Source organism: Chiloscyllium punctatum, chromosome 12, assembly GCF_047496795.1.
Source record: "Chiloscyllium punctatum isolate Juve2018m chromosome 12, sChiPun1.3, whole genome shotgun sequence".
NCBI classification, from domain to species: domain Eukaryota; kingdom Metazoa; phylum Chordata; class Chondrichthyes; order Orectolobiformes; family Hemiscylliidae; genus Chiloscyllium; species Chiloscyllium punctatum.
In genome coordinates, this window is record NC_092750.1 from 33,777,382 (window position 1) to 33,801,406 (window position 24,025).

The 24,025-nt window shown below is 38.4% G+C and overlaps 1 protein-coding gene across 2 annotated transcripts in view; it reads left to right on the top strand.

The window, feature by feature from the left end:
* The window catches only part of cacna2d3a (calcium channel, voltage-dependent, alpha 2/delta subunit 3a), a 950,991-nt gene that overhangs the window by 433,687 nt on the left and 493,279 nt on the right, over window positions 1-24,025 (top strand). For both annotated transcript variants that reach the window (XM_072582307.1, XM_072582308.1), the window contains exons 6-9: window positions 3,807-3,938; window positions 17,260-17,320; window positions 17,407-17,557; window positions 18,739-18,813. In XM_072582307.1, the coding sequence (XP_072438408.1) occupies window positions 3,807-3,938; window positions 17,260-17,320; window positions 17,407-17,557; window positions 18,739-18,813 (419 nt within the window). The remainder of the gene's footprint in view (window positions 1-3,806; window positions 3,939-17,259; window positions 17,321-17,406; window positions 17,558-18,738; window positions 18,814-24,025) is intronic.

Below are 24,025 nucleotides of genomic sequence, written 5' to 3' on the forward strand. Positions count from 1 at the left end.
ATTTAAATCCCTTTACAGTTTTTTTGTGTTTTCTTTACAGCTTACTTACTCATTGAACTTTGTGTCACCAGCAAATATCACTATATTCAAATCTTAGGATTAAGCCTATGTTTTCTCAGCAATAGCCAATGGCACCCTAGCTATCTCATAAATGACCAATTATTTGTACTCTTGTTTTCTATCTGGTAATCCACAACCCATGCTAATTAGTATATTAACTGTATAACTATATCATCCACAATGCTCTGAGCTTTAATTGTGTGTAACCCTCTTGATGGAACCTTATAAATCCAAATCTACTTCCTTGACTGGCATTCCCCTATCTACTTTGCTAATCACATTCTCAAACACTCCCAATAAATTTGTCAAAAGCAAAACAATTTATTTATAAAATTACGGAAAGAAACACAAACAACAGAAAACAGAATACTGAATAACGTAACCTCTCTGAAAACCCAACAGAACATCCCAACTTAATGATGCTGTTCCAAATACTTGCAACAATCCCCATAAACACCAATTGACATAAAAGGTAAAATCAAACACAGGTTCTTACAGGAGAGGAGTCAGAGAGAGAATACCAGCCTGGACCTGCTTCTTTGGGGCCATCAGCTTTTTCCCCACTACTGCAAAAAAAAAACAAATCAGAGAGAAGCTAATCTGGGAGAACTGGCCACTCTCCTTTGTACAATTGTTTTTATTTTAAAACTTTAAAGCCTTCTGCCTGAGGTTGTATCTGTTAGCTATTATCAAATTGGCCCTAAAACCTTCAACATCAGATTTTTTGGAATCTGTATCATTTACGATCACTCTGGAAAAAAAGCCAAGGATAGCATAACCTTGTTAAAGGAGCAGCTTCATTACAACTATCCATCCACTTTTTTTTTAAACCTCAAGATGAGCGGCATCAGAACCATTGGGATTTGTTGTTTTCAGTTTTAATTTCTCAGTACTTTTGCTAGTTATTAATCAACTAAATGAAGCTCCTCACTCTCCTTAGACCCTAGCTCCACCACAATTTCTAGATTGTTCTTTTTATCTCCCATTGTGAAGACAGATATCAAGTAATTGCCTAATGCCTCTGATGTTTCCTTATTCCTGTTGAAATTTCTCCTTTCTGTACTTCTAAGAAACCCTCATTTGCTTTTACTGATCTCTTTTTATATACTTTTAAAAGCTCTTAAAATCTGTTTTTGTATTTCCTGTTAGTTTACTCACACATGGTTTTCATCTTTACCAATTTCTTGGTCATACTTTTCTGATTTTTAAACCGCACCCCAATTCTCAGACTTTTCATTCTTTATCACAGCATTGTAATCTCGAATACAATAATTAACCATCATACATTTGTCAACCATCACTTAGTGGTAATACTCTCGCCTCTGAGTCAGAGACTCTATAGATTGAGGCACCAAATCTAAGTCCTTACACTCCAGTGAATAACTGAGGTTATTCTGTACTTTTGTAATTACCATCTGTTGTGTAAGATGTAAGCAGTGAAGTGCTCCCTGATGTTTTCAACTAGCATCAGTAAAACAGAGGATCTAGTCACAATCACACTGTTGTTTGTAGGAGCATGTTGAGGCATTCCCCACACAAGAAACATAACTACATGTCAATTCAAAAATGTTCTTCAGACTTGTTTTAGAACAGCCTAGTATAAGCTATATAAACAGAGGTCCTTCTGTTTTTCACTTGAAATAAAACAGGCTGGAATTAGGAATCATTGACCAAGTGTCTTCTTTCACATCTCAGTTAACTTTTTACTCATGTTTTCTGCTTAAATTAACAATGCTTCTGCTTTCTCATTCTGTAAATTGTTTCTTCTCTTTTGGTATTCTGTTTTTATTTTTGTTTGCATTGTTTTTCACATTTTAAAGACATCATCAGTCAAATGTATGTACTCATGACAAAAAAAGGTAAATAATACTGTTAATTTCAAGCCATTCAAAATGGTGATGTCTTTTTCCACTCATTACTGGTTGAACACAACTCAAAAAAATTAACAAAAAAATTCATAACTATATTGAAGCTTACTTTTAACATTTTTCCTTAATTTATTTCCTAAAAGGGTTCCTGAGATGAATTTTAGGTCTGGCTTCAGTTTCAGGTAATTTGAAAAGTTAAAATATGCATCATTTCAGGTCCTTTCCCCAAACTGAATCAATGGATGGATTTTAGGACAAATACTGTGTCACAAGCAAACAAATTCAATTTAATGCTTCAGTGCTTATGTCAGATGTAGGCACTTTATAACTATGCACAGAAAATGAGCTGGAAGCCCATTTAATAGTTCTTTGGTTTATTGATTTATGCAATGACCATTAAAACTATAAGCAATTAATTCCATAGAAAGATACATATTTACTGATTGCCTTAGCTCTTGCCCACATTACTTTTCCACTGCATCAATACCACAGTATTGTTACACACAGGACTAACTCTGCAGATGTATAACATGACAAACAATACTGTTCTGTTGTTTGGCAATTAGACCAGTTTACATATTTTGCCAGAAGAGAAATCAGAGTTAACATTTCGGGTCCAGTGGACCCTTCTTCAGAATGGTCGCTGGACCCAAAACATTAACTCTGATTCTTTCCACAGATGTTTCCAGACATGCTGAGTTTTCCCAACAATTTCTGTTTTGTTTCTGATTTGCAGCATCCACAATTCTTTTGTTTTTTTTTATTTTGCCCTAAGAACCTGTTCACTAGGGTCAACTGTTTCCTGGTGTGCTGTGTGAAGATATTTTCAATCATTTTTGACAGCACAGTTTATTCTCAGCATATATGGTGCAAGATATTGCATTTTACCTGAGAGGTTTGTGGTGTTTTGAATTCATTGTCCCCTCAGATTGCTTCTTTTAACAAAGACCTAGCCGAAGGGTAGTTCCATCGCTATTATAGTGCAATTATTTATTTGTTTAATAATTTAATATGCAACAGAGGTCAACAGTGCAGTCTTTTAAACTAATTCTTCTATCTTCCATGAATATAGACAATTTTACAATATTTTGAACTTGAAATGTTAACTCAGTTTCTCCCTTCACTGATGCTGCCAAATGTCTAAGTTTTTTTCAGATTTCCAGCATTTGCCGTATTTTGTTTTTATTTACAATATATCTCACCTCAATACTCTTTCTGTGTTCTCCATAATTTTCACTCCTCCATTCCCTTGCTGGAAAATTTGACTGAAAACAGCTTACAGTTCACAGAAAAGTGTGAGGCTGACTACAATTGCAGTCTGATTCTGACCTCACTCAATGTCCACAATTAAATACTTTAAGCAGGTCAGCAAATGACCTGAACAATTTTCATTTCCCATAACCTGCGAAATGAGGCTAACTATTACATGGTTGCTCACTGAGTTTAGATAACTAGCCTCAGCACCAAGCTTGGATTGAACCTATAACCTGTCCATCTTCATGCTTCACCTCCTCCTATGTAGGTTTGTACAGTTCCCCATTCTCAAAACCCTTGAAATATTGTTTTTTGTTTTAGATTTTATATATTTGCTTTTGGTCCACTTATCAAGTTCTCTGTCCACTATATCATGGATCATGTACCTTATATGATCGAGAAAACAATGGAGGGAGTCTATGCCCAAACCTGCTTCGGTGGTACTTTTCTGATTTCTCAAAGTGACCCACCCTACATTCAGCTACTCCACCCTGCCAGTAACTTAATTCACTGTCCTCACTTGAATGTCAAACTAAAATTAGAAATGTTCTTGTAAAGGTGTGAATTTTGTGGGAATGATTTTCTTTCGTAGTTGACAAAGACATTTTTTCTCATATTTTACAGACCCTGCCATAGTAAATGGAGTTTCCTGGTCTGAAGCATTAAATAAAATTTTTGTTGACAATTTTGAACGTGACCCTTCTCTTTTATGGCAGTACTTTGGGAGTGCTAATGGATTCTTCAGGCAATATCCAGGTATGACACAAATTAGTGAATTATACAATGTTCATATCATATTTATGTAGATTAATATTTATATTTTCATGTAAGTTTGCTGTTAGATTTAGTTACAATGAAAGATGCATGCCTTTTTCAAAACTCAAGGAAGAATGTCCAGGCTCTGCCACAGCTTTTATTAATTTAATAACATGAGGTTTAGTACCTGTAGTGCAGTGGGAACTGAAGTAATGACTCCTTCAATTATGATGGGTTAAGGTCTGTAGTTCAGTCGATGCAAGCATTTCTGGAGAAGATCTTGTTCAGTGATTGCTGAACATTGCGTTCTAATATTGTCTCACGTGTACAAAAAAAAGGACTATAATTCATGGCTTATTCCATTTGTGAAACAGCTTTCATTAATTCATTCTTGGGGATGTACAATTGAACCTCTTCGGTGCTATTAAGAAGTTGAATTTAAACCATATCATGCATTTCCCACTATGGATTGATCAATGCATTATCCAGAAACATTCACATTGATCGAGAGTGAGCTTTAATAGCTTAACCGCAGAATTAGTCAAACTGTTACATGGAGTTGAGTGGGGCCTGGTGTTGGCTCAGGCGGGACCATGATCGGAAGGGTTTGGGATGGGCGAGGGAAAGACTGGGGATAGTGCCATGTGGAATTGAGTGTTGGAGAAATTAGAAGCTTGATATTCATCCTTGTTGCTTATGCCAGGTGATTCAAATATTTCCCCCATTGAAACCAGGTCCTGGGAGTGATCTTCAAGCAGGCAGTCTTGCATGGCAGACATTTATTGTGCACTCCTTGTTGCCCTAAGAAGATTTTAATGTGCTTTGTTTGTTTACTGCAATCTGTATGGTGAATGTGCCCCTACAATACTTCTCGAAAGGAACTTCTGTACTTTGCTAGCAATGTTACACTGTTGAGTTGCTTGCAAGGCTACTTAAGAGGGCAGTTAAGACTTGAATATTTTCTCTCATTGCATTTAAATGGCAGTGAGGCTCAGATCCATATTGGATTTCCCTCCTGTCCATTCTGTTACTACTTTTGTTTCCCGGAGTTTGCCATGGGGAATATGATAATTACCATCAGATAATGATTTTAAGTTCTGTCAATTATGGGTTTTGATATTGTAGCATTTCTTTCTCCCAATGGGTCCGATATTATGCCACTAGAATCCTATAACCTAGTGATATCAGGCTGTCTTTAAGTGGCTGGAGTTCTTTAAGGACACACTGCACAAATTGGAAGAACTATACCTCAGGAAATTGTAGGGTTGGAGCAGAGGATGGATATGCTTCCCCATCAGAACATCACCAGCCTATAGTTATAGTTAACCAAAATCTGTGTGTGAGACTGGGAGCTCTTTAAAGAGGGAGAAAGTGAGGACTGCAGATGCTAGAAATCAGGGTCAAGAGTGTGTTACTGGAAAAGCACAGCAGATCAGGCAGCATCCGAGGAGCAGGAGAATTGACGTTTTGGAAATAAGCCCTTCATCAGGAGTCCTCTGGGAGCTCTTTTCCTCCGTTTGTTGAACATTCAGACGATCCTTTTGGAAGACTTTATAGTTTTGGTGATGAGCTCAATCCTGTTTTCTTTATATGATGCTTTTCAAGCCATTTGAGGTTACTTGCAGTCAGAAACTAAGTACGTAGTTGGAAATTAGAAAACTCATAGCCTATGAAATGTGCTGAGAGAGAGAATCTCTCAGCTAGACAGGATCCATAGAAATAGCAAGAAAAGTGAAAGGTGGAATGAATGCTCATCTTTGCCCAAGATTAAATCCAGGAAAGGGAAGGCCACCCTACCAGGAGGAGCTGCCCCAACTGAAAGAGCCCACTCAATGATGATGCCCTTATTGGGATCTGCTTGACTGGTTCAAGTGAGCCTGACTCCTCAGCAATGTTCTGAGGCCTCCTCCACTGATGTTGCAGCTCCAGCATTGACCAACTTCAGTGCTGGTGCTGGTGAGACTGAAGAACTACTGTCTCTCTGATTGAACGGCAGCTTTTGAAGGTTAGTTAAATGCATAGGGACCTTGATGGACAACAGTTAACGACTTCATTAATATGTATTTGGGGCTTTCAAAAGTGGTGGTAGTGATGCTGCTACTAGCTTTCCAGCTGCTGAATGGGGCCACCATTTATGCCATTATTTTCTGCATATAAAATGTACTGTGACTATTTACAACAGCTACGTCGCTCTTTCGGCCTAATTGTGTTTGAATTCTATGACTGTTGTTATAACCTGGGAAGATGGATGAAATGGCTCACCTCTTTTCAAATTATCTGGTTGACTAATATGCATTATGTAAGGAAATCTGTCATCTTTATCTGTATGGTCTACAGCTAACTGTACACATAGAAATGTAGTTGACTCTTAACTGTCCTTTAACGTAGCTCTAAAAGCAAAGCAGTTCAAGGGACAGTTAGGGCTCAGCACCAAATATTGGTCCAGGTACTAACACTCACATTCCATGAATTAATATTTCAAAAAAAAACTCTTGGTTGGTTGCATCAAAGGTTTAAGTTTATTTTAACAAAATAAAATGAATTAAATATGAATGTCCTTCCTAGCCAGCTGTAGTTATGGTGACCAGTGCCATGCGGCACACACACAGTATGTGAACATCTTAAGTTCACTTCAATAAAGATCTTATGTTATACACAATGCTGTGTTGTATACATGAAACATGGTATCAGAAGTGACATTATGGTGATGTAAAAGAACTGTAAGAATGTACTGTTACAGACAGAAACACATATGTGCAGAACCGAATGCTGCTACAAATTTAATTTGAAAACATGGATCAAAAAAGCAAATCACAGTTAAAACTCTGGTAAAGGGAAAATATCTGTAGAACTTCCTCTATAGCTCCTTTTCAAATAATGAGGTTTATGAAGCAAAACTGGAATTTCTTTCAGGCACAATGGTAGAATATACAATAGCTACAGATTGTTGACCATGCCAAAACAGTTCTGAGTCACTACATTTTTATTCCATTGGGAAGTGACTCAAAATATGTTTCAAAATGTGATGTACCCTAAATCTCTCTGAAGAGCAGAAACATACATGGCAGAAATTTTAAAAGCTTCAAAGGCAAACTTTGAACCCTAAGTGAAGATTATGAATAAATGGTACATATTAGGGAACAAAGTGAAAAAGAGTCAATTAATCAATACATAATGTCATTAACTCAGAAATTTGTGAAGTTGCACAATTAAAAAATGACCTAATTAAAGACAGGTTTGCATTAGGAATAAGGGATCATGAAATGAAAGCCTGGAGCTTGTCTGCTCTGTCCGTTTTTACTATTTTTTTTTAACCTTACTTAGCTTCTTTGGAGAGCTTAATGGATATTAAGCACTTCTGATGTAAGGTTTCTTCCTGGCAGTTGTGGGAGTCAGTTTTGTGTTGCTGGCTGTGGCAGTGACAGGGGAGATGCAATTGTGTTCCCAGCGGTGGTGAAGGGAGGCACGTTTGGACCCAGTGTCTGATGTGGGACCCAATATCTTCAGCAGCAATTGCATTGCTGAGGTTGGCCCAGCATGGACTCATGGTAGCATTGTTGGCAGAGGCAAGTTGGCGCTGAAGAGTGGCAACATAGTTCTGCAGCAGCGGCATGGCAAAGGGACCTGAGGCTGGCTGACTGCGTGGTGCTGGTGTTGGTGTCAGTGTTGATTGGAAGAGCCTGGATCCAGACTTGCGGCTAAGCACTTAAAAAAGACTGTAATATTGACCCTTTAGCTTTATATCCTTATTTTTCTACTTTATACCTAAGATTTTATACCTAAGATGGTGACTTTGTCCAATTTTCACCGTACTCATGTGTCCCTGTACTTGAGTACACACAAAAATAAAATCTAGTTTTATTCTAATTCAAAAACATGCCTACTGAGAAAGGGAACACACTTTGGGGAGCAATTGACATATGGAGAAGTACTGAGGTTGTGAATCAATAGATAGAGCATCTTCATGGCTGTACAGATTAGAAGTTAGGACTTGCCTTATGCAGACACATTCCTGTCACAGAGGCACACAATCACAGGCAAAAAGCCGGATGCACATACTGCAGAGGACTACATCCAAAGGAGATGAAGGCATGTCCAACCAGAGAAAAAGCAATGCTCTCACAGCAAGAAGCTAAATCATTTTTGCACACAAGTATCTGGATAAAAGGGAGCCAACAAGTAGGTACAGATGGCTAATGAAGTGATAAAAGCAGAGGTTTCAACTGAATCTCTTGATAACGTGCAATAGGTTAATTCAGTTAAATTGTTGGGTGACTATTGAAGTCTGTGAAAGGAGGACATCAGGTCAACATATTGTGTCAGGTTGATGCTGATGCATTTCACAACACCATGATCTTCACAAGCCTATGTGAAGTATCATGACAATCAAAAAATGAAGCCTACAAAAGGTTAAGGCTATTGAACAGATGTTAGAGGTGTACAACAACATGTTTACAGAGTTATGGTGTCTTCCACAAGATTATCACCTCGGACTAGATGAGAATGCATAATTATTACAATGTCTGACAAGGAAAGTTCAAGTTGCCTTCAAGTCCAACCTGAAAGAGAAGGGAGCAATCAAGGAAATAACAATTAATACAGAATGGATCAGCAACATGGTACTAGTGAAACACTCTGGGAAGCTGAGAACATGCCTGGATCCAGGGATCTGAGCAAATCCCTGAAGAGAACTCACTACTGCATGCCAACCATCAAAGGAATTTTATCAAATGTTGCAAAGCTAAAATCTTCAACACCCTCGATACACTGGATAGTTACTGGCAAGTGCAGCTGGATGAAAGCAACAGTTTTCTAACCACATTCTGGACAATCTTTGAAAGATACAGATAATTGTGCATGCTTCAGAAGAATCACAACGCAAACAACACAAGATACCTAGTGATCTTTTCAGAGTGGAAGCTATAGTGGATGATCTGCTAGTTTGTGCATATGGTGGAACAATGGAAGAAGCCATTGCTGACCATGATCAAACAAGGCGGTTCTGCAATATGTTACAACTTTCATGCTTAACTCCATTATCATTACCATAAGACTTGAACACACAAAGGTGGCACAATGTTTTCAAAATTACATTTTGCCTGTAAATATTTCACACTACGGGTAGTTCTTCTATAATGCGATGGTTGTGTTCTTGTGCAATCCTGCATTGTAGAACAATTGCATTGTAAAAACTGTGCTTAAAGTGTTGACATTACAGCCAACGTTTGTTTTAAAAGTTCATGCTTTAGAAACAGTGTTCCCAATTCTTCGATCACGTGGCAGCGAATTCGTGTTAACGAAATGTGCAGAATGACCTGTACTTTGATTTCACTTTTATTCATGCAAGCATCTTTGTAATTTGTTGATGCCAGCTTTGACAGAGATCTAAATAGGCTAATGTGCCTCATAGTTGGCATGGATTGATGCTTGTGTTCACTCTTCATTGAGTGTTCATGTTCAAATCTGGTTTTGTATTCAATTAATGTCAAGGATATTGGTTGATAGCAATTTCAGCAAATATAATTGAACTGTAGTGTAAGATACCATATATTTTTCACATCTTGTGACTCTAAACTCAAATGGAAGTTGACCTGCTATAAAAGAACAACCTAACTTGAAAATCAAATGTTTCATATTGTTGAGCTGTGCAATACATTGCAGGTCTTTGGAAGCAAAAAATGAGCACACGTCAAGATCAATCTTGAGTAAAGAAAATTGTGCCTGACTACAGTTTTCTGATTAGTTGAACTCTAGAATGTTACAAATCAGTAAGTGCCCAGAGCAGCAAAGAGTGAAAAACATCCGGACAGCATGCAGACAGCATCCTCTTTGTCTTTCTGTCTGTGTAAAGAAAACCCGAGCAATCTTAAAAGAACGCATTCATACAACAGCTGACCTAAGTTCACCTAACTATCTATTAAATTGAAATACCAACAACAGCATTTCATCATTGTAAACATCAGATGAACTGAGAGAAAAACAGCATTCCCCACTGCGGCCTGGATTTTTGATCTTTCGGATTTTGTTTACCGTGTCTGTCTATATTCTTTATCACCCATATTACATGTATTAAACCATTTGTCTTTTGTGTGTATTAATTACATTTGAATGTCTGTGTACATTTCGAAGATGTGTAGTATAAAGTGCATACATTTCACTGGTTTCATTAAAGTTAAAAAAATCAAATAGAGTTAGTTTTACTGTTACTGGAAAAAAAAACCTGATGTGGTTTTCTTTTATCCTTGGGTAGCAGTTGGTCAGGCAAATTGGGTTTTGGGTTTTCATTGGGATTTGATACATTTATGAATGTTGTGGCGACTTGTGAACGGTAGGACATTATTATTGGCATAGTATTCTCAGTTAAACAGTAATAGTAGGTTAATTTAAAGTCCCATAAGGACTCTGTTTGAAAACACCCCAAGATGGACACACATTTGGGCAGTGCTAACACGATCTTTAGACCCCTCATTTTATTACATTGACTGACTGTCCTTAGCAAAACTCCTCCAACCCCCCAACCCATTAAGGACATCAGGTCCTTTTGACCTGACTCCTCCATGCCCCAAACTCCCCCTCTATCTTATCCTGGATCTTTCTTTCAAAATTTATACCGCCAACTCCAGACCACAAAGCATCACTGACTCAACTTTACAAACTAGGAAAAAACAATGACTGCAGATGCTGAAAATCAAATACTGGATTAGTGGTGCTGGAAGAGCACAGCAGTTCAGGCAGCATCCAACGAGCAGCGAAATCAACGTTTCGGGCAAAAGCCCTTCATCAGGAATGAAGGCAGTGAGCCTGAAGCATGGAGAAATAAGCTAGAGGAGGGTGGGAGTGGGGAGAGAGTAGCATAGAGTACAATGGGTGAGTGGGGGAGGAGATGAAGGTGATAGGTCAAGGAGGAGAGGGTGGAGTGAATAGGTGGAAAAGAAGATAGGCAAGTCGGACAAGTCAAGGAGACAGTAACTGAGCTGCAAGTTTGAAACTAGGATGAGGTGGGGGAAGGGGAAATGAGGAAGCTGTTGAAATGACCTGGGAGTTGCAGTGGGAGAGGGACTCCCTGAGATTCTTGTAGAGAAAGGAGGAAAACTTCTTCAAGGCAGGCATCCTTGCAAGAGGATTCGCAGTAGGGTTAAAATCAACAAGGTAAAAACAATGACTGCAGATGCTGAAAATCAAATACTGGATTAGTGGTGCTGGAAGAGCACAGCAGTTCAGGCAGCATCCAACGAGCAGCGAAATCAACGTTTCGGGCAAAAGCCAAACCCCCAGCCACCATTTTTCTGCTTCTCTTCCTTGAGCCATGGAATTAAAAAAAAGAAAACAACTGCTCGTACATACAACAGCACAAAATTAAGTGCTGCATGCAACCTTTAAATGGTTGTACAAAATTTAAAAATCACACAGCACCTGGTTATAGTCCAATAGGTTTAATTGGAAGCATTAGCTTTCGGAGCGGTGCTCCTTCATCAGGTGATGGCCACCTGATGAAGGAATAGTGCTCCAAAAGCTAGTGCTTACAATCAAACCAGTCCAACACTGGCATCTCCATATCATGACTTTAAATGGTTGCAAAGAGGATGCCATGTTGAGCTTTATATTTGCCATTGATTTTATCTTCAAGTTAATGGAAAACTATCCTGCTTTGGTGAAGGTCCACTGGTTTATTATGACCCATTATTCCCAAGCCCTGCAACTTATGGTTTTACTCAGTCATGTAACAAGAGAAAATTCATGAACTGGTCCTACTGCTGGTTTCAAAGTCTTAGGCAAAACCCTGGGTTTGAAACCTAGATAGAATCTAACCGGAAATCTTTTATAGCTCCTCTAAGCTATTTTACCAACCATGCACATGATTCCAGGCTGGGGAGAGAAAGCTTCCGCATATTCATTCTCACATTTGATATCAACAAAAGCCTGTCCCTAACCAGATGCCAAAGCTAGCTGGCTGTCTGTGGAACTGGTCTCTAATCTACTTTTCAGGCTAATTGTTCATTCCTGCCGCACTTAACATCAAACGTGTCTGACAAAGCCTTCTGACTTTCAGGGCCATTTCCTCCTTATCATAAAGTAACCATTTTCTTTTGGTACTTCTATCTTCACTAAACCTAATACAATTCTGTGAATTATCCATCTTTCCCTACTTGAGACATTTGGCACATTAGGCAATTCTGCTTGAACATCTAATATTTTTTGTTGTTGATATTACATAATTTCTTCTCCGTGCTTGATTGCATGTACCACTATTTCACTTTGTGGTACTCAGAATGGGTCACCAACTTGGAGCAGTGACAATTTAATGATTGTGAAAAGCCTGTTATATTTTCCTATCACTCTGACATACTTTTAGTTTCCATCACTGTCAGGTTGAAGGATATGAGAAAAATCTCTTCTTTATCCCCCACGCAGTGGTTTTATTCATTTAATTTCTGCTGGATCTGCTAGGACTGACAGGGTACATAATCATTCCCAATAGATTTTCATGTTGACTATTTACAGGCATGGAAAGGTGAAATTTTGCTGCAGGGGTTAAAGGAACATTTGCTTCTGCAATATTCTGTTTCACTTATGACTTAGTTCAGTGCCTCACCTGACACTTACTTGACTTTAAATTTTCTGTTTGATGCCTGGAAGCCCTTTGTTCTTTGGCTTGCTTAAGAAGAACACTTTGGTATGTTAGATTAACTATTCACTTTGGTTTTTTTGTACATTGCATCCAAGTTTTATACAAATTTTTAGGTTTCTTTGATGCACATAGATGCCGATTGATTATCATGTCACATCAAAAAGTATCAAATTTCTCTACATTGTAAAATAATCAGACAAGAGACAGACAGATCTAATAGATAAAATATAATACAGATAGATGTATTGCACTAACTGTAATGCAAATGGAGTTTGTGTATGACACTCTGCAAGATAAAAAATTGGTACTCAAGAACTTTTGTTTTCAATTGGATACTTGTATTTTCCCATTTTTAATTAAAGTACTTTGTGTGAGATTGAGTTGCCTTGGTTCACAATTACTTTTCTCATGCAATCTTCAAAACAAGCACTTTCCACCTCAGCTATGAAAAGTGAGGATTCACTTAAAACTATTGGGAGAGAAGGGAAGAAAAGTACTAACTGAAGGCACATAGGTGACACAAGTAACATGTTATTGTGTAAACCTTTCACTCTTGTATATACATAAGTCTTCACTTGCACTCTTAAAAGTCTGTTCTAACATATTTTTCAATGTCAGACCTAGTTAAGTTGCACACCTTGCGAGAGATGAACAGTTTCTTCATCAATAGTAAAAGAAGTTGCACTTACAAACATCGCACATCTTTCCCAAGCATTTGGCCTCATGCGTCATAGATCCTTTAAGCATGATGTTTAGGACTGCAGTCAAAGTATTGTACTTTAATATGGATAACAGTGAAAGTAAACTAAATATGCAGCAATTATGTGAGACCTGGTCCTGCACATGTCATTTCACAGTTACAATCACCTTGTGAATGAGATTATTTAATCATTGATTATTCTACATATCTCAGAGAGAAATGTTCACTTTATCTCTCAGCCTTTCAAAGGAGTGCACTGCTGTTCAAGGCTGGAAGGTGTATGATGGGCATCTTTAGAGCACAGTGGCAAGAACAGCTGGACAGAGTTTAGCATCTCACATGTACACTGTTGTCCTACTGATGTTCAATTGTTTTAATGCAACTTCTCTATCTACCAGTGCTGGAAAAGTCAAAAGGAAATTTCTCAATATTCCTCTCAATTGACTGGTTATCATGACAAACTACACTGCGTACTGCTCCCATATGATGTGCTGACTCAAGTCTTCAGAGTGACTTAACTATACCACTGTATTTGTTTACAGTCATATCAACTGCTGCTTTGTACCTAATGGTCAGTACAATGTATCATGTGGAGATACTTGACCATCTGAAGGTATCAAGCATATAATTAGATTGATATTGGGACATTTATTCAACAAAAACGGTCAAATAATGCATCATTTAGTCAAGGTCCACATGTCCTTTGCACTGATTACCAACAGGATCTTAAACAATTAAACAAAGTTCATTCATCCTGGAAGTGATTTTAAACTAGTTTCTCTTATTTCTCTCATGTTAACTAATGCATTGCTCTATCATGTTCTTTTGGATCACCCTCTGGTCAATGTCCTGATCCCTATCCTTACTGACATCCTCAGAAGACTGCTGTCAATCATCTGTTTCTTCCATATTTCCCGCCTCCCCGACCCCACCATACTTTGTCAGATCCGGTTGTCAACAGCACAACATATCACAATGATGCAGCACATTCAATCCTATTATACTAACAGTTCCTGTCAGAGTGATCCAACCATTGAAATTAATAGCCTGTTCCACTTCAGTCATAGTGGAAACATAAGCAGTGCTGTACCTTCATTCTCTGTCATTCTGAGAGTTTTGTAAAGATGTCATGAGTCTGTTTGGATGGATTAGCCGTGGTCTGCCAGCAGCCAGCCCTGTATGGCCAGAAGACCTTGGAAGGAGGCAGGAACCTATGAGTTTTCCAGTATGTATATGTCATGGTGGCTCCCAGTATATCTGAGGCAGACCTCCACAAACTGACATTAATGACCATGCACAATTTTGAGACTGGTGGGCACTGTTGATCTGTTGATGGGCTCTGCAATTTGGTCATAGGACACTCCGAAAGCAAAGTGGGTAACATTTGATAACACTCTGCACCAGGGGAAAGCTAACAGGGGGAGAATCTCACTGCCTGGACTGCTTGATTCTCTCTGTTATGGAGGAAGGAAGTGAAAATGACATTAGTGACATTCTGGATGCATTTATGGAAGAGGTCACACAGGTCACCAATTGCCACTGACACAATTACCATGACCATTAGGATGGTGTTGTGGCCACCCAGTTTTTCCAAGCACAGGTCTTGCCTGACTAGATGATGATGATGGCTCAGAACGACTTCAAGCAGATCCCAGACTATCTTTCAGAGAGTTGAAGAAAATGACAGTGAGGTGTATAGATCCAGAGATTGAACATCCATCTCTGTGTCCTTCATAGAACTTCATCTGCTGATCCTCTCTCTGGAGATTGCACAGCTACTGGCAGGCTGCTGTTCTTGCTGGTGACATTGTAATTGCTCTCTCCTTCTATCTTGTATTCGCATTTGAAGCAAAATCACGAGGTATTCAGCCACGGCAAGGTCCATGTCCGATGCTAAACTGATAATCTGTGGGGAAGATCGCATGATTTTTAAAAAAGAAGTCCTGAGCCCTTTACACTCGTCACATTGAGGGCTTGTGTTATGCCTTCACACAATGTGGTACGGTGGCTTTCCAGCAAGGTCATTATCATTCCTCCAGAAAGAGCTCTGATATATGTCGCCTTCTCCAACTATAGATTGCTTAACCAGCATTTTCACTCTAAACTGTGGGAGTAGAATTCTGCCAGTAAGCCAACAAGATAGGGCATCCCACCAAAGAAAAGGTACACATGCACTGATGTGCCTTCAGTTAATCAGGCCGAATTGCATAGCAACAGAAATAGGCCATTCAGATGCTCCACCGATCAATGAGATCATGGTTGATCTGACAACCTTCAACTCCACTTACTTGCCTTATCCTCAATTCCCTCATTGATTAAAATCTGTCTACCTCAGCCTTGAATATGTTTAATGAGCCAGCCTCAACAGCCCTCTGTGGTAAATAATTCCACAGATTCACTACCCTCTGAGAGAAGAAATTCCTCCTTATCTCTGTCTAAAATGTGCAATCTCTTATTCTAAGATTATGACCTCTGCTGTCCCACAAGGGGAAGCAACCTTTCCATGTTTACCCTGTCAAATTGGCTAAGAATCTTTTATGCTTCAATCAGGTTACTTCTTGTTCTTGGAAAGGAGGGGGTCAACATTACATAGAGAAAACTGCTTTGGCACCTGCTTGATAAACTGGATACCTTATTGCTGCAAAGGTAAACTGTTTGCCCTACAGAAGAATTGAAGAAGTTAACTACAGGAAGGCAGACAGTTTAAGCAGACAGTTAAGACTAAATATAACAAGGAACAAATAAATTACTTATATTAAGAAGGCAAACTGCAGATCTGCAGTAATTTGGATGAAAGAAGTTAAAGAATCATCAATAATGAACTGAAGGACAAAAATCTGTATAAGAGTCAAACACAAAAACTCCCCCTTCAGCAGAACTTTGAGGAACAACACTGCATAAGGATTGAACCCTGGGCACGTCCAGATACAAGTTCCATTGGTGAAATCTGGCCAAGTCCCACCATTAATCGGGTAATAGTCAAGTAGCATTGTAAGGCTTAACTTGAGGGGTCTTATTTTGATTGCTACATGCAATAAACTTTAAATCAATGTTTCAATATTTGATTGTCTGTCAGATTTTGTAATAAGTAGCTGAATTTAAGGTAACTTGTGATGAGTTTACCCACAACAAGCGGGAATGTGGCACTTGTGCACAAAACTACGAGGATTAAGCTGTTTAACTATGTGGCTAGACTTTCTTCACCTACTTTAACACCTTATTGACAACTTTTGCGGAGAAATGCACCTTTTGAGGGCTCTGAAAGAGTGCTCCAAAAGGGAAGTTTTTAAAAAAAAATATGTCTGTGGGGACAGACAGACAGCTATCCTGTCTTGGACCTCACACAAATCATCCTGCACCTGTCCTGTAGGTTTTTGCTACACTTCAACGGATGTGACCAGTCCGCTGGTTTCAATAAACCAACAAGTACCCGTTTGACACCAGCAGCTCCAGTAGAAAAGAAATGTTAATGACACTGAACTGGAAACTGGTTTGTGCCTCTTGACTGCCACATTTGGATACCATACTCCTTGGATCCTAAGTAGAAAATCTTCTGCTAAGTGTCCTGAAGTTGGTTTTAAAAATATTCCATATTCTACGGATATATTGCAACTACTTCCATTATATAGAAGGAAATCAGTGACTATAAAGGTCACACCTCATTGAATTTCTACTTGGCCAGTTCCTTTCAAAACAACAACTGTCTTGTCTTCCCACCTTCAGTGTGCACTTACATCTTTCAGGTCAATGGTGCTTTGTTAGCCAAGCATAATGAACGCATTAGATCATTTTGGAAAGCAGTCAGCGTAAGAGTGCACTTTCTATTATAGCAGTAGTATTATTATCTCATTCTGTTCATAGAAAATAACATTGTAACAATGAAAGAGACATTTTAAAATGTATTATTGCATGAGATATGGATCAAAAGATGTTGACTTTCGCATTTTTTTTGATTACATCATTTTCTAAACTACCTGATTCCTTGAAAATAGGTGTAAAATGGGAGCCAGATGAAAATGGAGTGATTGCATTTGACTGCAGAAATCGCAAGTGGTAGGTGATAGTTTACAGCCATTGTTCACATTTTTAAATTTTCTTTGGAGATCATAAGATACCGAATGCCCCTTTGTTTGGTGCAGGTACATTCAGGCAGCTACTTCACCCAAAGATGTTATCATTTTGGTCGATGTCAGTGGAAGTATGAAAGGACTTCGCATGACAATAGCCAAGCAAACAGTTTCTTCCATCCTGGACACACTTGGAGATGATGACTTTTTCAATATTATTGCAGTAAGAATATTTGCCTTATTCACAATATAAATTGGTTGCAAAAATGATAGTGGTCAGAAAGTTAGAGGTAGTGCCAACGGTAAATTCTAGTTTCAGTCATTACAGATTTACATGAAACCCATGAAAATGAGGTAAGCATTTCGTCTTACTAGAAATGAATACATTTATATATATTGGGAACAAAGCCCTCCAATGTCCCGGCTATATATAGTGCTGTTGTACATCATTACAAAGGGTCATAAATGGTCATATACACCAAAACATGAATCTACTTTGCATTATGATTATAAAAGACTACTTGAATAAGCCTTGACTCAGGAGGGAAAATAATCCAGGGTTGTTGACCAATGTCCAATGACTTCTGTTTAAAAATATGTGACTATTACATGAAAGCTAGTTTTAATTCTAATTTGCTACATTTGAATAGCATGGACACACTGCACCCAAGTGAAATAACAGAGAGCAATAGGCTTTAGTCAAGCGCTGTGCCAGCAATTCCAACTTGAGTTAGAATATCATAATGGTGCTAGAAAATGAGGAAGCACTGAGATTTAAATAAATGATTTTCTTGACCATAAGCACATGAAATGAATCAGGAATCCTTCTTCATAATTGAGAAAATATTCTACATAGACACAAAAATGATTTTTTTCTCATATTTATTTATCGATTTATTTATTGATTGACCAGAGAAATTTCTTCCCAAAAAGTGATTTGAACTGACAATTAGCTGCACCATAACTAGTTAAACGGACATTGGTTACACTTATTTGGCTTCACCTATTAACAGAAAATGAACAACAGCAGAAGTACTAAAAGCTTAAACCATATAAGAGTATGACAGCATCTGAATGTGGAAGATTCTGGAGAGAGAGATAAATTTACTCAATTTCTTGTGTTGCTGTTTTACAGAAAAATGACAAAAGTACAATGGGGAAAAATAAAATTACTTCCACATAAGAGAATAAAAATTAGAAATAGTCACAATCGATGTATAAGTTAGTGTAAAGACATACAAATGTAGTGCAAAGCATCAATCATTTTTAGGCCAATTCATTTTAAATTAAACATTGATAATTAATTCCAAGCTTTTCATATACAATAGATATAATTACACTGTCAAGTGATGTCATCTATACACTTAAGGAAAAGTCTAAGAAGTATTATCTTCTCTTCCTCAGTACAATGAAGAACTTCACTATGTGGAACCATGCATAAATGACACTTTAGTACAAGCAGACAGGAACAACAAAGAGGTAAGTTAGTCAACCTACATCATTTAGTCTTAATAAATATGGTATCAAATCAAAATGTAGGTTATGGCCAGGGTGCATGTTTATTGTTTGTGTGCTGAAAGTATACATTTGTTTGGAAAATAAAACAATTGGATTGTTCAAAGGTTTTAGATATCATAGTAGCTATACAGTAACAAACAGTCATTTGGTGATGCAGAATTTGAACATTGCTTAAAAATACAGACATGCTACTGATCACTTTTCGGCTTCCACTCACCAGGTCATCAAGAACGCCAAATTTCAAATAATCACACCAATTTGTGCTTCATTTAAAAAGGGTTCTAACTAGTTGGCAAGTTGACTCTGGCTGGCAGACAATTGCGAAGAAGAAAGTAACTGGAATTATATACTCCACAAACTCCTGGATAGTTTATAAAATAGTGTAAAGTGTAAACATGTATGCTTCTTAAACAACCAAAGGAACATTCTGTTTGATTAATTTGCCTATCTATGGGATGTACTGCCTGTATTTCTGGCATCACTCGATAAGTCTGGTGCTGCTTCATGGCTAACCATCTTACCAATAATTAAGTTAGCGATAAAACGAGAGAAGTAACAGCTTGAGAAATGATCGATATGCACTTCTTAAGCAAATTGACTGTGAAGTGACAGAATCCTGTGGAAATAGAAACTGATTTGCAGAGATTGGAATCTTCAAATTACATTTGCCCATTCTTCCTCCTATTCAAATCCTACATACAGAAAATAATGATTTCTTCTCCCATCAACAGTGACAACAAATATCTCATCAAAATTGTCAACTGAATAAATGATTAATACAAAACATTTTTTGCACCTTCAATGTCTCCACATGCTTTGATTTCTTATATTTTTCTACTTAGTCATTTTTATCTAATGCCACCACATTTAATACTGAATAGGTTTTAAAAATATCAATGAAACATTGCCACTAGGATGTACAGAAACAAATTGCTTGTCGGAGATTGGTAATGTAGTAATAGTACTGCATCAGTAATCCAGAAATCTGAACTAATAATCCAGAAGGTTTGAGTTTCAGCTGGAGCTTCAGAATTTATATTCAGATAAGAAGAACAGAAATTTAGTGCAGTTAAAAGAGAAGTTACCATGAAATTGATTGATTTTTGAAAAAAATCAAGAATGCTTCCAGGGATGAGGGATCAGGTAGATTACAGAAGACGGGGTTGTTCTCCTTAGAGAAGAGAAAGCTAAGAGAAGATTTGTGGTGTTCAACATCATGATCATCTTCAAACAGATAGAGAGAGACTTCCCATTTGTGTTTGGCAATCAAATTAGAGGTGTAGTAAGGGAAAATATGGTAACATAGGAGCAGGTGTAGGCCATTTGGCCTTTTGAGCCTGCTCCACCATTCAATATGGTCATGGCTGACCATCCAACTCACTACCTAGTTCCTGCTTTCTCTTTATACCCTTTGTTACTTTTGCCCTAAGATCTATGTCTAACTCCTTGTTGAAAACATTCAATATTTTGGCCTCAATCAGCTTGTGTGACAGAGAATCCCATGGGTTCCTCACTCTCTGGGTGATTTTTGCACTTCCCCTTCCCAATCTATCACCTTTCATTTGGTAATCTACTTCCTGTGTAATTTGCTACCAAATGTATAACCTCACATTTATCGATATTAGACTTCATCTTCTGAGAATTTGCCCATTCACTCAACTTGTCCAAATTACTCTGAAGCATTTCCTCAGAGCTAACCCTGTCATCCAGCTTTGAGTCATTTGCAGACTTGGAGATATTACATTTAGTTTCTTTATCTGAGTCAGTGAAATATATTGTGAATAGTTGGAGTCCAAGCACTATCCCTTCAGCACCCTACTGGCTGCGACTCGTAGAAAAGACCTGTTTCTTTCTGATCTTTGTTTCCTGTCTGCAAACTAGTTCTCTATCTCTGTCAGTACTTTACTCCAATACCTTGTGCTTTAATTCTACATGCTAATCCCTTATTTTGTACCTTATTAAAAACCTTCTGAAAGTCCAAGTAAGTCAGATTCAGAGACTCCCCCCAATTAACTTTACTAGATAAATACACAAAAAAATCCAAGTAGATTTGTCAAGCAAGATTTCTGTTTTATAAATCCATGCTGACTCTATCTGGTCCTGTAACTGATTTCTAAGAGTTTTCCAGTTTTACACAATGAATGGTTAGCAACTGGAATTCACTGCCTGAGATTGTGCTGAAGGTGGATTTAATGCTTTCGAAAGGGCATTGTAGGAGTACCTAAAGAGAAAAAAAAAGAATCAAGAAACGGGAAAGGAATTGATTTGAAGGAGCCGGTGTTGGACTGGGGTGTACAAATCACACAAACACCAGGTGGAAGTCCAACAGGTTTACTTGGAAGCACTAGTTTTCAGGGTGCTGCTCTTTCATCAGGTGGTTGTTACTGTTGCAGACAGCTAGTTCACGCTCAGTGGGCCAGATAGTTTCCTTCAGTCCATTCTCTGATTATGACTCAGTGTATGACTCTTTGATGTTCTTAGTTTCCTTAGTTTGGCCTGTATATAACTCTAGTCCAACATAATGTGGCTGAATCATGACAGCTGTGTGAGATGCCTGTGCAAGACACTAAATCATAGCACCTAGGGTAGTGAATGCTGGGCTGGTCAGCAAAGCACATAACCTGAAGTGAAAAATAAATTTTAAAAGACACAACATACAAATACCAAGACCTGTTGAAGTGAATACCGGCTAAAACAACTGACAATTTTCTCTCAATGTTTGTTTCCCAAAATTTAGTTGATTAGTTGGATAGAAAATGTTGAAAAATATGATGATTACAAGATCACAATTAGGATTCAAGTGATATCATAAATAATGGAACTCACACTTGAACAAATCTTAAGGTTAGATTGCAGCCTTTAAATAATTTCTTCTACCTTAATTTCAGTATGGAACTAGGACCTTTAATTTATTTAGTGTCTAATTATATTCTCAGGATGTCCTAAAGTGTTACACTTGCTTTAATTACAATCAATAGATTTTTGAAGTACAGTCAAGGTCCTCATGTAGGCAAATTCACGAACCAATTTGAAGTGACCTCTTCTGCAAACTGTTAATAGGATAACTGATAATTTTCTTTCTTGATAGCATTTTTTGAAGGAGAAATTTTGGAAGAAGAATTACCTTCATACTATTATTCAGCACCACAGAATATTTTATACCTCGTATAAATGGGCTAATACGGCCTAAATTTAAGGTCTCGTCTGAAAGAGTACAAACATAACTTCAATGAGATACATGGATTCTGTTGACATGAAGATCTCTAAAGGGTTTGTTTACAGCTAAACTGACATATACAGTGCAGAATATTTGAGAGAGAGACAGCCTATGAGTGCTATCCTGCAGAGAGCCTGTGGTCATGTGATAACACCTGCATACTTGGCTTATTTGCATGTTGAATTTTCAAAGCAATATCACAACAAAGGTGATAACAGACCAGACAGGATCCACACATCGTGCCTCCGCCCACCTCCAATTGCAGTCCTGTCTTAAAATTTTAACTAAGACTGTTCAATCAGGTGCAGTGAGGAGTCAATCACAGCTGCATGACTCATAGAGACATAGAGATGTACATCATGTAAACAGACTCTTCGGTCCAACGTGTCCATGCCGACCAGATATCCCAATCCAATCTAGTCCCACCTGTTCAGCACCCAGCCCATATCCCTCTCAACCCTTCCTATTCATATACCCATCCAAATGCCTTTTAAATCTTGCAATTGTACCAGCCTCCACCACGTCCTCTGGCAGCTCATTCCATACACGTACCACCCTCTGTGTGAAAAAGTTGCCCCGTAGGTCTCTTTTATATCTTTCCCCTCTCACTCTAAACCTATGCCCTCTAGTTCTGGACTCCACGACCCTAGGGAAAAGACTTTGCCTATTTACCCTATCCATGCCCCTCATAATTTTGTAAACCTCTATAAGGTCACCCCTCAGCCTCTGATGCTCCAGGGAAAACAGCCCCAGCCTGTTCAGCCTCTCCCCATAGCTCAAATCCTCCAACCCTGGCAACATCCTTGTAAATCTTTTCTGAACCCTTTCAAGTTTCACGACATCTTTCCGATAGGAAGGAGACCAGAATTGCATGCAATATTCCAACAGTGGCCTAACCAGTGTCCTGTACAGCTGCAACATGACCTCCCAACTCCTGTACTCAATACTCTGACCAATAAAGGAATGCATACCAAACACCTTCTTCATTATCCTATCTACCTGCGACTCCACTTTCAAGGAGCTATGAACCTGCACTCCAAAGTCTCTTTATTCAGCAACACTCCCTAGGACCTTACCATTAAGTGTATAAGTCCTGCTAAGATATGCTTTCCCAAAATGCAGCACCTCGCATTTATCTGAATTAAACTCCATCTGCCACTTCTCAGCCCATTGGCCCATCTGGTCAAGATCCTGTTGTAATCTGAGGTAACCATCTTCGCTGTCCACTACACCTCCAATTTTGGTGTGATCTGCAAACTTACTAACTGTATCTCTTATGCTCGCATCCAAATCATTTATGTAAATGACAAAAAGTAGAGGAACTAGCACTGATCCTTGTGGCACTCCACTGATCACAGGCCTCCAGTCTGAAAAACAACCCTCCATCACCACCCTCTGTCTTCTACCTTTGAGTCAGTTCTGTATTCAAATGGTTAGTTCTCCTTGTATTCCATGAGAACTAATCAGTCTCCCATGGGGAACCTTGTTGAACGCCTTACTGACGTCCATATAGATCACATCTACTGCTCTGCCTTCATCAATCCTTTTTGTTACCTCCTCAAAAAACTCAACCAAGTTTGTGAGACATGATTTCCCATGCACAAAACCATGTTGACTATCCCTAATCAGTTTTTGCCTTTCCAAATACATGTAGATCTTGTCCCTCAGGATTCCCTCCAACAACTTGCCCACCATCGACATCAGGCTCATTGGTCTATAGTTCCCTGGCTTGTCCTTTCCACCCTTCTTAAACAGTGGCACCACGTTAGCCAACGTCCAAACTTCCGGCACCTTACCTGTGACTACCGATGATACAAGTATCTCAGCAAGAGGCCCAGCAATCACTTCTCTAGCTTCCCACAGAGTTCTTGGGTACACCTGATCAGGTTCTGGGGATTTATCCATTTTTGTGTGTTTCAAGATATCCAGCACTTCCTCCTCTGTAATATGGACATT